The sequence below is a fragment of the Salmo trutta genome, chromosome 10 (genome assembly GCF_901001165.1).
Source record: "Salmo trutta chromosome 10, fSalTru1.1, whole genome shotgun sequence".
Lineage (NCBI taxonomy): Eukaryota > Metazoa > Chordata > Actinopteri > Salmoniformes > Salmonidae > Salmo > Salmo trutta.
In genome coordinates, this window is record NC_042966.1 from 23749129 (window position 1) to 23761131 (window position 12003).

Consider the following 12003-nt stretch of genomic DNA (forward strand, 5'->3'; position numbering starts at 1 on the left):
GCTGAGGCTGGAGAGAGAAAGAGACTACTTCTCACTGCCCTGACCTAAAAACCACCTCTCCTTCTGAGAGACTTGGAGACCTTGCTGAACCCCATGAGGGAGGGAGGGAGGGAGGAGGAGGAGGAGGGGGGGGCGACAGAGAGAGAGAGAGAGGGAGAGAGAGAGACAGAAAGAGGTCAGATAGGAACAGGGAGACAGAAAGGTCAAAGCAGGTATCATTGACCCGGTGGTGCTGGTGATGAGTATTACCTGCTGGAATGGGTTGGGGAGGGTCTGGCTGCAGTACAGGTAGTAATGCACTATATCTGTAGAGAACAGGGAGACACCAACAAGTCAGAAAGACTCAGCAATAACATTGATCTCTTTAAGTATAATGTGATTACAGCCCGGGGTGGGTATAAACACCTTGTAATTACAGGTTCATTAAAGTGACATCAAAAGCATAACTTGTCTTTAACTCACCAGAACTGATCAGGTCCTTGGTCTGATTCATGATGAACTTGTCTGGGATAACACAGAAGTCACTGGTGCCCTGAACACAAGAAGAAGAGGCATTTTTAAAAACCACAAAACGAGTGTGAAAGTAGTTTATCAAACACACACACCCTCCTGGGTTTAATAGGAATACGTACAGGTCTCTTGGGGTTCAACTAATGAGCCTCTATATATCACAGATGAAAAGCTGTCTATTTTGCCTCTTCTCCAAATCCAACTGTTTGTGAGTACATTGTTCCATAAAGCCTATAGTGTGTGTGTGTGTGTGTGTGTGTGTGTGTGCAGCCTTCATACCGGCCGCTCTGCTCCGTCTATAATTATTCTTGTGAAATAATTAATTATGCATTAATGTATTATGTGCCCCGGTGTTCTTTTACTTCAGATGGCAGCAGTTTCCCTCCCTTCATTAGTGTCACAACATCACAACAACTGCAGCATCAGCAGCAACACACACACACAGTCGTGTACAGCTAACCTTGTGGGGACACACTATTCAGTCCCATTCAAAATCCTATTTTCCCTAACCCCTACTCCTACCCTAACCTTCAACCAAAAACCTAATCCTAACCCTAGCTCCTAACCCTTAAACTAACCCTAACTCCTAACAGTGACCATTAAAGTCATTCTAACCCTAACACTAATTCTAACCTTAATCCTAAACCCCCTAGAAATAGCATTTGACCTTGCGGTGACTTGGTCAACTTTTTGTTTGTTTACTATTCTTGTGGGGACTACGCACACACACACACACACACACACACACACACACACACACACACACACACACACACACACACACACACACACACACACACACACACACACACACACACACACTTTTTTGGGCCTATAAGCACAAGCCTGGTTTGCTTAGAGGCAAACTGAGGTCAGGATGCTTATGTTTGGAACAAATCACAGGGGTGCTCTATAGTGTGCCACTTCCTGATTCTACACCAATCTCTTCACATTGTTTGTTCCAAGATGGTCAGATAGATTCATTCCATTCTTCCATTCCAAGGGAAGGGGGTATCCATGATTACATGGTCAAGGGGGGGCCTGATCCTAGATTTGTGAATGATATAGTATCTACTATATAATCCTTCTCTGTGCCTGGGAGCGTGTGCGCATGCGTGTGTATCACAACCGGCTGTAATCAAATCAAACTTTATTTGTCACATGCGCCGAATACCACAAGTGTAGACCTTACCGTGAAATGCTTACTTACAGGCCCTTAACCAACAGTGCAGTTCAAGAAGAGTTAAGAAAATATTTTTTTAAATAAACAAAAATACAAAAACAATTATTATAAAAAGTAACACAATAACGTAACAATAACGAGGCTATATACAGGGGTTACCGGTACCGAGTCAGTGTGCGGGGGTACAGGTTAGTTGAGGTAATTTGTAGGTAGAGGTGAAGTGACTATGCATAGATAATAAACAGCGAGTAGCAGAAGTGTACAAACAAATGGGAGTGGGGGGGGTCAATGTAACAGTCTGGTGCCCATTTGATTAATTGTTCAGCAGTCATATGGCTTGGGTAGAAGCTGTTAAGGAGCCTTTTGGTCCTTAACAGCTGGAGTCCCATAGGCTGGCGCATATTTGGGCCAGCATTGTCCCGGGTTAGGGTTTGTCATTTTAAATAAGATTTTGTTCTTAACTGACTTGTTTAGTTAAATAAAAAAATATGGTGTGACAGAGATTGTATTATACACTGCTCAAAAAATAAAGGGAACACTTAAACAACACAATGTAACTACAAGTCAATCACACTTCTGTGAAATCAAACTGTCCACTTAGGAAGCAACACTGATTGACAATAAATTTCACATGCTGTTGTGCAAATGGAATAGACAACAGGTGGAAATTATAGGCAATTAGCAAGACACCCCCAATAAAGGAGTGGTTCTGCAAGTGGGGACCACAGACCACTTCTCAGTTCCTATGCTTCCTGGCTGATGTTTTGGTCACTTTTGAATGCTGGCGGTGCTTTCACTCTAGTGGTAGCATGAGACGGAGTCTACAACCCACACAAGTGGCTCAGATAGTGCAGCTCATCCAGGATGGCACATCAATGCGAGCTGTGGCAAGAAGGTTTGCTGTGTCTGTCAGCGTAGTGTCCAGAGCATGGAGGCGCTACCAGGAGACAGGCCAGTACATCAGGAGACATGGAGGAGACCGTAGGAGGACAACAACCCAGCAGCAGGACCGCTACCTCCACCTTTGTGCAAGGAGGAGCAGGAGGAGCACTGCCAGAGCCCTGCAAAATGACCTCCAGCAGGCCACAAATGTGCATGTGTCTGCTCAAACGGTCAGAAACAGACTCCATGAGGGTGGTATGAGGACCTGACGTCCACAGGTGGGGGTTGTGCTTACGGCCCAACACCGTGCAGGACGTTTGGCATTTGCCAGAGAACACCAAGATTGGCAAATTCGCCACTGGCGCCCTGTGCTCTTCACAGATGAAAGCAGGTTCACACTGAGCACGTGACAGACGTGACAGAGTCTGGAGACACCGTGGAGAACGTTCTGCTGCCTGCAACATCCTCCAGCATGACCGGTTTGGCGGTGGGTCAGTCATGGTGTAGGGTGGCATTTCACTGGGGGGCCGCACAGCCCTCCATGTGCTCACCAGAGGTAGCCTGACTGCTATTAGGTACCGAGATGAGATCCTCAGACCCCTTGTGAGACCATATGCTGGTGCGGTTGGCCCTGGGTTCCTCCTAATGCAAGACAATGCTAGACCTCATGTGGCTGGAGTGTGTCAGCAGTTCCTGCAAGAGGAAGGCATTGATGCTATGGACTTGCCCATCCCGTTCCCCAGACCTGAATCCAATTGAGCACATCTGGGACATCATGTCTTGCTCCATCCACCAACGCCACGTTGCACCACAGACTGTCCAGGAGTTGGTGGATGCTTTAGTCCAGGTCTGGGAGGAGATCCCTCAGGAGACCATCCGCCCCACCTCATCAGGAGCATGCCCAGGCGTTGTAGGGAGGTCATGCAGGCACGTGGAGGCCACACACACTACTGAGCCTCATTTTGACTTGTTTTAAGGACATTACATCAAAGTTGGATCAGCCTGTAGTGTGGTTTTCCACTTTAATTTTGAGTGTGACTCCAAATCCAGACCTCCATGGGTTGATAAATTGGATTTCCATTGATTATTTTTGTGTGATTTTGTTGTCAGCACATTCAACTATGTAAAGAAAAAAGTATTTAATAAGATTATTTCTTTCATTCAAGATCTAGGATGTGTTGTTTAAGTGTTCCCTTTATTTTTTTGAGCAGTATATTAACACCTCATTGAGAGGAAGCAGAGTAGGTACTGTAGATCTCATAGAAAGCTATGAGCTGCTGTATCCAGGCCTGGCTGCATGGTGTGGCCCTGTTAAATGAGCTGTGTGTGTGTGTGTGTGTGTGTGTGTGTGTGTGTGTGTGTGTGTGTGCGTGCGTGCGTGCGTGTATGATCAAACCCAGCCTTGAAGTCTCAACCTAAACTACAGCCTAAAATAAAACATGCAATATTGACTTGGAATCTTTCAGTTCTGTTGTAGCCTGCGTTCAGCAACTAGCCCTTTGGCTTATGCACTATGCATTTTCCATGATCCACAGCCCCAAGTCAAATCTGGGGGGAACAACAACAAACAAACTGAAGAGAAAGGGAACACGACGAGCCTTAGGCATGTGGTGACTCAAACACAGCAGCATCTATTCATCTTCCTGAATTCAAACCAGAGATTCACATGCATTCAGATTCTCCAGGATATAAACAGAGATACAGTCATATGAGCAATCACTCTCATTTGAGATGTGATAGAATTTCAAGACCAGAATAGGACCATCATTCATCACATAATCCCTGACAGAACATCATTGACCAGTTGGTTTTATAATGATGACTCATGATCTGGTTTACTGGTTACTGTAACAGCTGTTTAGCAGTAGTTATGGGGTTGAGTTATATTTAGTTAATTCACAGCTGATAGGTAGTGTTGATCAAAACTTTCAGGAGAGAGAGAGACTAGTTCCCAGGAGGATGAAGGATGAAACAACGGTAGGCACCAATATCCTTCAGATTTCAAACCTCTGGTAACTAAATGTAACCTGGTTTCTCCTCCATTTCCTGTTGCCCTTTTCTCTCTCTAACTCGTTCTCCTCAATATCTTTTCATACCTGGTTTAATCTGATTTAAGACACAGGCATCCAATGATACCTTTTTAGACAGCAGTAGTACTTGTTTATGTAAATGCAATATGGCTTTATGTTAACACGTTGTGGTTATGTATTCAGAGCATATATGAAGGCATATACCTAAGGATATGACGGAAAGCTATTTAATGTGATTTCTCTCAGACTCACACATGCACACAAAGACACACACACACACACACTCTTTAAGAACACTTTCAAAGTGAGTGTGAACAACCATGGCCCCCAAAGCAACTTGTCTTAGCTGTCAGCCATGGTAAGAATTGATTAGCACAGTAACAGTAACAGTTGGACATGGACATAGACACGGTCCTGAGTTGTTTCCGAAATGGCACCCTATTCCCTACATAGTGCACAACTTTTGATCAGGGCCCATCGGGGCAAAACATGGTCCTCTATACATAGATTTTGTTCGATGACTGTTAACAAGTTGGACAGAGTGAAGCCTGCTGTATATGTAGGCCCATTATCATATCATAACTGCCAAAATAATGGAACCACTTGAGTAAATGAGGGAGACAAAGTATATTGAAAGCAGGTGCTTCCACACAGGTGTGGATTCTGCTTAGAGTCATGTTTAAAAATGCTGGGCAGGCCATTATTTTGGCTACCATGGCTATGCCCCCATAGGATGAAAATGACCCCGTTCACAAGGCATGAATGCTCTCTGAATGGTTTGATGAGCATGAAAATGATGTGAACCTTATGCCATGGCCCGCTTAGTCAACACAAATGAGTTCCAGACACTTGTAGAATCTATGCCAAGGTGCATTGAAACACCCTATTAAGACATTTACAGTTGAAGTTGGAAGTTTACATACACTTAGATTGGAGTCATTAAAACTCGCTTTTCAACCACTCCACAAATTTCTTGTTAACAAACTATAGTTTTGGCAAGTCAGTTAGGACATCTACTTTGTGCATGACACAAGCCATTTTTCCAACATGTTTACAGACAGATTATTTCACTTATAATTCACTGTATCACAATTCCAGTGGGTCAGAGGTTTACATACACTAAGTTGACTGTGTCTTTAAACAGCTTGGAAAATTCCAGAAAATGATGTCATGGCTTTAGAAGCTTTTGACAGGCTAATTGACATCATTTGAGTCAATTGGAGGTGTACCTGTGGATGTATTTCAAGGCCTACTTTCAAACTCAGTGCCTCTTTGCTTGACATCATGACAAAATCAAAAGAAATCAGCCAAGACCTCCACAATCCTGGTTCATCCCAGGGAGCAATTTCCAAACGCATGAAGGTGCTACGTTCATCTGTACAAACAATAGTATGCAAGTATAAACACCATGGGACCACACAGCCGTCATACCTCTTAGGAAGGAGAAGCGTTCTGTCTCCTAGAGATGAATGTACTTTGGTGCGAAAAGTGCAAATCAATCCCTGAACAACTGCAAAGGACATTGTGAAGATGCTGGAGGAAACAGGTTTCAAAAATATCTATTTCCACAGTAAAACGAGCCCTATATCGACATAACCTGAAAGGCCGCTCAGCAAGGAAGAAGTGACTGCTCCAAAACCGCCATAAAAAAGCCAGACTATGGTTTGCAACTGCATATGGGGACAAAGATTGTGGTTTCTGGAGAAATGTCCTCTGGTCTGATGAAACAAAAATGGAACTGTTTGGCCATAATGAGCATCATTATGTTTGGAGGAAAAAGGGGGATGCTTGCAAGCCGAAGAACACTATCCCAACCGTGAAGCACGGGGGTGGAAGCATCATGTTGTGGGGGTGCTTTGCTGCAGGAAGGACTGATGCACTTCACAAAATAGATGGCATCATGAGGAAGGAACATTATGTGGATATATTGAAGCAACATCTCCAGAAGTTAAAGCTTGGTTGCAAATGGGTCTTCCAAATGGACAATATCCCCAAGCATACTTACAAAGTTTTGGCAAAATGGCTTAAGGACAACAAAGTCAAGGTATTGGAGTGGCCATCACAAAGCCCTGCCCTCAATCCAATAGAAAATGTGTGGGAAGAACTGAAAAATCTGGTGCGAGCAAGGAGCCCTACAAACCTGACTGTTACACCAAAATTCACCCAACTTATTGTGGGAAGCTTGTGGAAGGCTACCTGAAGCGTTTGACCCAAGTTAAACAATTAAAAGGCAATGCTGCCAAATACTAATTGAGTGTATGTAAACTTCTGACCCACTGGGAATGTGACGAAATAAATAAAATCTGAAATAAATCATTCTCTCTACTATTATTCTGACATTTCACATTCTTAAAATAAAGTGGTGATCCTAACTGACCTAAGACAGGGAATTTTTACTCTGATTAAATGTCAGGAATTGTGAAAAACTGAATTTAACGTATTTGGCTAAGGTGTATGTTCACTTCCGACTTCAACTGTACGTTGGTATTTCCTTTATCTTTTATTAATACCATTTTTTACCCCATTTTCTCCCCAATTGGTAGTTACAATCTTGTCTCATTGCTGCAACTCCCCAACGGGCTCGGGAGAGGTGAAGGTTTAGACATGCGTCCTCCAAATCATGACCCGCCAAGCCGCGCTACTTCTTAACACACTTGCTTATCCCGGAAGCCAGCCGCACCAATGTTTCAGAGGAAACTGACTACCGTTGTCAGTTTGCAGGCGCCCGGGCCACCACAAGGAGTTGCTAGAGCGCGATGAGCAAAAGAAAGCCCCCCCGGCCAAACACTCCCCTAACCCGGAAACACTGGCCAATTGTGTGCTGCCCAATAGAGTACCACAGTATGAGTCATAATACACATAAAAACTAGCGGTCAAACAAGAAAATGGTTCCAATCGTTATCCCACCATTCAGTTTTACCATAGGGGATTTTAGAAACACTTAAAATAAGGGCTGTGTTTAATGTAGGCTTACACTGGCGTGATGTTTTGATAACCGTGTAAATGTGACTTTTATCAATATATATTATATTTACCGGCCAAAAATGAAACGCTAATTATCTGCTAATGTGGCTATCATAACTACAAATTCCATGATGATGTGGACAAGACTGCCGAATCAAGGCAAAGGTAAGAATCTCTGGATGAACTATCAAATGTTAGCTACATTTCGTAATGAATAAATTGGCAATATTTCTTTAAATTGACAATTCTGTGGAGTCTCTTGTGCAAGTTTTAAATTTACATAATATCTGTTAGCAAGTGTCAGCTAGAGATGACGTGCAGGAGCTTGCAGGGATTTGTTGTTTTGCATGATGTCTACTTTGATGCTAATTAGCATTTTCACCTTGTCTGAGAGAGATTTACATGGTTATCAAAACGCCACGCCAGGGTAAGCCTACAGAAACACAGCCCTTACTTTAAGTTTAAGTTTCTAAAATGAATGGTGAAAAAATTATTGGAACCATTTCCCTGTTTGACTGCTAGGTTTTATGGGTATTATGGCACCTTCACTGTGGGCCTCTATGGAGCTCAAACCCCAGGCTGTAGTGGCGCCTTAGACTGCTGTGCCACTTGGGAAACAGTTACCTGTACATACATTTAAAAAAATGCTGGATGAAAAACAACCCAATTTTGGTAAATATTGGACGTAACACAATATGGGTTATTTTAAACCAGCCCATTGGGTCACAAACAACCTATTGTTTACTTTAAAGGTGAACAGTCAAAATCAAGTTTTTCATGAAATTGGATGATATTTGAAGGAAACCAGATCAAAATATGAAAAATGACTGTTGCTTCTATATTGATAAGGTTTGATAATGTCAAACACTTGGATTCATGATTAAGAGGGCAAAGTGTCATCACCTTAACTCTCATTTGAATACACCAATGGTAACATGATATTCTCTTACCTAATTTACCACCTTGTAACCAACATCGGAGAATGCGTGTTCGCAGAGGGCGTGATTTATATAGCTAGATAGTTCTCTACTGGTGCAAAAAATTTGACTGTCAGCAAATATAACTAAAGTTTACCCTATTCATCTATGGCAAAGATAAATACACTACCATTCAAAAGTTTTTTTTGAAAGAAAAGCAAATTTTTTGTCCATTAAAATTACATAAAATTTATCAGAAATACAGTGTAGACATTGTTAATGTTGTAAATGACTATTGTAGCTGGAAACAGCAGATCTTTTTATGGAATATCTACATAGGCCCATTATCAGCAACCATCACTCCTGTGTTCCAATGGCACGTTGTGTTAACTTATCCAAGCTTATCATTTTAAAAGGCTAATTGATCATTAAAAAACCCTTTTGCAATTATGTTAGCACAGCTGAAAACTTGTTTTGATTAAAGAAGCAATAAAACTGGCCTTCTTTAGACTAGTTGAGTATCTGGAGCATCAGCATTTGTGGGTTTAATTACAGGCTCAAAATGGCCAGAAACAAAGAATTTTCTTCTGAAACTCGTCAGTCTATTCTTGTTCTGAGAAATGAAGACTATTCCATGCGAGAAATTGGCAAGAAACTGAAGATCTCGTACAATGCTGTGAACTACTACCTCCACAGAACAGCACAAACTGGCTCTAACCAGAATAGAAAGAGGAGTGGGAGGCCCCGGTGCACAACTGAGCAAGAGGACAAGTACATTAAGGTGTCTAGTTTGAGAAACAGATGCCTCACAAGTCCTCAACTCACAGCTTCATTAAATAGTACCTGCAAAACACCAGTCTCAACATCAACATTGAAGAGGCGACTTCGGGATGCTGGCCTTCAAGGCAGAGTTCTTCTGTCCAGTGTCTGTGGTCTTTTGACCATCTTAATCTTTTCTTTTTATTGGCCAGTCTGAGATATGTCTTTTTCTTTGCCACTCTGCCTAGAAGGCCAGCATCCCGGAGTCGCCTCTTCACTGTTGACGTTGAGACTGGTGTTTTGCGGGTACTACTTAATGAAGTATAGCCCTTTACATGATCCTTCAAGTGCAGTCGCAAAAAACAAAAACCACCCCAGGAAAGGAAGATCCAGAGTTACCTTTGCTGCAGAGGATAAGTTCATTAGAGTTAACTGCCCCTCAGATTGTAGCCCAAATAAATGCTTCACAGAGTTCAAGTAACAGACACATCTCTACATCAATTGTTTAGAGGAGACTGCGGGAATCAGGCCTTCATGGTCGAATTGCTGCAAAGAAACCACTACTAAAGGACACCAATAATAAGAAGAGACTTGCTTGGGCCAAGAAACACAAGCAATAGACATTGTACTGGTGGAAATCTGTCCGTGTAAGGGCTATTTGACCAAGGAGAGTAATGGAGTGCTGCATCAGATGACCTGGCCTGCACAATCACCCGACCTCAACCCAATTGAGATGGTTTGGGATGAGTTGGACCACAGAGTGAAGGAAAAGCAGCCAACAAGTGCTCAGCATATGTGGGAACTCCTTCAAGACTGTTTGAAAAGCAATTCCTCATGAAGCTGGTTGAGAGAATGCCAAGAGTGTGCAAAGCTGTCATCAAGGCAAAGGGTGGCTACTTTGAAGAATCTAAAATATAAAATACATTTTGATTTGTTTAACACTATTTTGGTTACTACATGATTCCATGTGTGTAACAGTAAAAATAAAGAAAAACTCTTGAATGAGTAGTTGTATCCAAACTTTGGACTGGTACTGTGTATATGTATATATATATATATATATCCACATATATATACAGTAAAAACAAAGTAAAGTATTCAGTCCCCTTGATCTTTTCCACATTTTGTTTCGTTATAGACTTATTCTAAAATTGATTAAAAAGAAAAATGTCCTAATCAATCTACACCCAATACCCCATAATGACAAAGCAACAACAGGTTTTTAGACATTTTTTAAAACAGAAATACCTTATTTACATAAGTATTCAGACCCTTTGATATGAGACTCGAAATTGAGCTCAAGTGCATCCTGTTTCCATTGATCTTCCTTGAGATGTTTCTACAACTTGATTGGAGTCCACCTGTGTTAAATTCAATTCATTGGACACCTGTCTATATAAGGTCATTTGTCAGAGGAAAAACCAAGCCATGAGGTCGAAGGAATTGTCCGTAGAGTTCCGAGACAGGATTGTGTCGAGGCACAGATCTGGGGAAGGGTACCAAAAAATGTCTGCAGCATTGAAGGTCCCCAAGAACACAGCGGCCTCCATCATTTTTAAATGGAAGATGTTTGGAACCACCAAGATTCTTCCTAGAGCTGGCCGCATGGCCATGCGGTAGATCTTCTTTGGCTATACTCAGCCTTGTCTCAGGGTAGTAAGTTGGTGGTTGAAGATATCCCTCTAGTGGTTTGGGGCTGTGCTTTGGCAAAGTGGGTGGGGTTATATTCTTCCTGGTTGGCTCTGTCCGGGGGTATTGTCGGACGGGGCTACAGTGTCTCCCGACCCCTCCTGTCTCAGCCTCCAGTATTTATGCTGCAATAGTTTGTGTCGAGGGGCTAGGGTACAGTCTGTTATATCTGGAGTATTTCTCCTGTCTTATCCGGTGTCCAGTGTTAATTTAAGTATGCTCCCTCTAATTCTCTCTCTCTCCCTCTCCCTCCCCTCCCGGAGGACCTGAGCCCTGGGACCATGCCTCAGTACTACCTGGCCTGATGACTACTTGCTGTCCCCAGTCCACCTGGTTGTGCTGCTGCTCCAGTTTCAACTGTTCTGCCTCTGGCTATGAAATCCTGACCTTTTCACAGGACGTGCTACCTTGTCCCGGACCTGCTGTTTTCGACTCTCTCTCTCTACCGCACCTGCTATTTCTAACTCTGAATGCTCGGCTATGAAAAGCCAACTGACATTTACTCCTGAGGTGCTGACCTGTTGCACCCTCTACAACCACTGTGATTATTATTATTATTTGACCCTGCTGGTCATCTATGAACATTTGAACATCTTGGCCATGTACTGTTATAATCTCAACCCGGCACAGCCAGAAGAGGACTGGCTACCACTCAGAGCCTGGTTCCTCTCTAGGTTTCTTCCTTGGTTCCTGCATTTCTAGGGAGTTTTTCCTAGTCACCGTTCTTCTACATCTGCATTGCTTGCGGTTTGGGGTTTTAGGCTGGGTTTCTGTATAGCACTTTGTGACATCGGCTAATGTAAAAAGGGCTTTATAAATACATTTGATAACAAAATGTGGAAAAAGTCAAGGGGTCTGAATACTTTCCGAATGCACTGTATACGGTTCCATTTGGGACACAGGCCTTGGAGTCACAGTCACTCACCACAGCTGTGGCAAGGTCAACTCCCAGAGACGCCCAGCTCAGGATCAACGTCAGCACCCCAAACACCATCATCCTGCAGGGACACACAGAGAGACAGAATTGTGGGTATTATAACACTGTTAATAACACACTAGAATAACTATA

The 12003-nt window shown here is 42.8% G+C and overlaps 1 protein-coding gene across 2 annotated transcripts in view; it reads right to left on the minus strand.

Annotated features, from left to right (window-relative positions):
* ttyh2 (tweety family member 2) overlaps positions 1–12003 on the minus strand; it is a 119629-nt gene that overhangs the window by 21362 nt on the left and 86264 nt on the right. For both annotated transcript variants that reach the window (XM_029765040.1, XM_029765041.1), the window contains exons 6-8: positions 11860–11932; positions 463–532; positions 250–305 (exon numbers count right to left, since the gene is read on the minus strand). In XM_029765040.1, the coding sequence (XP_029620900.1) occupies positions 250–305; positions 463–532; positions 11860–11932 (199 nt within the window). The remainder of the gene's footprint in view (positions 1–249; positions 306–462; positions 533–11859; positions 11933–12003) is intronic.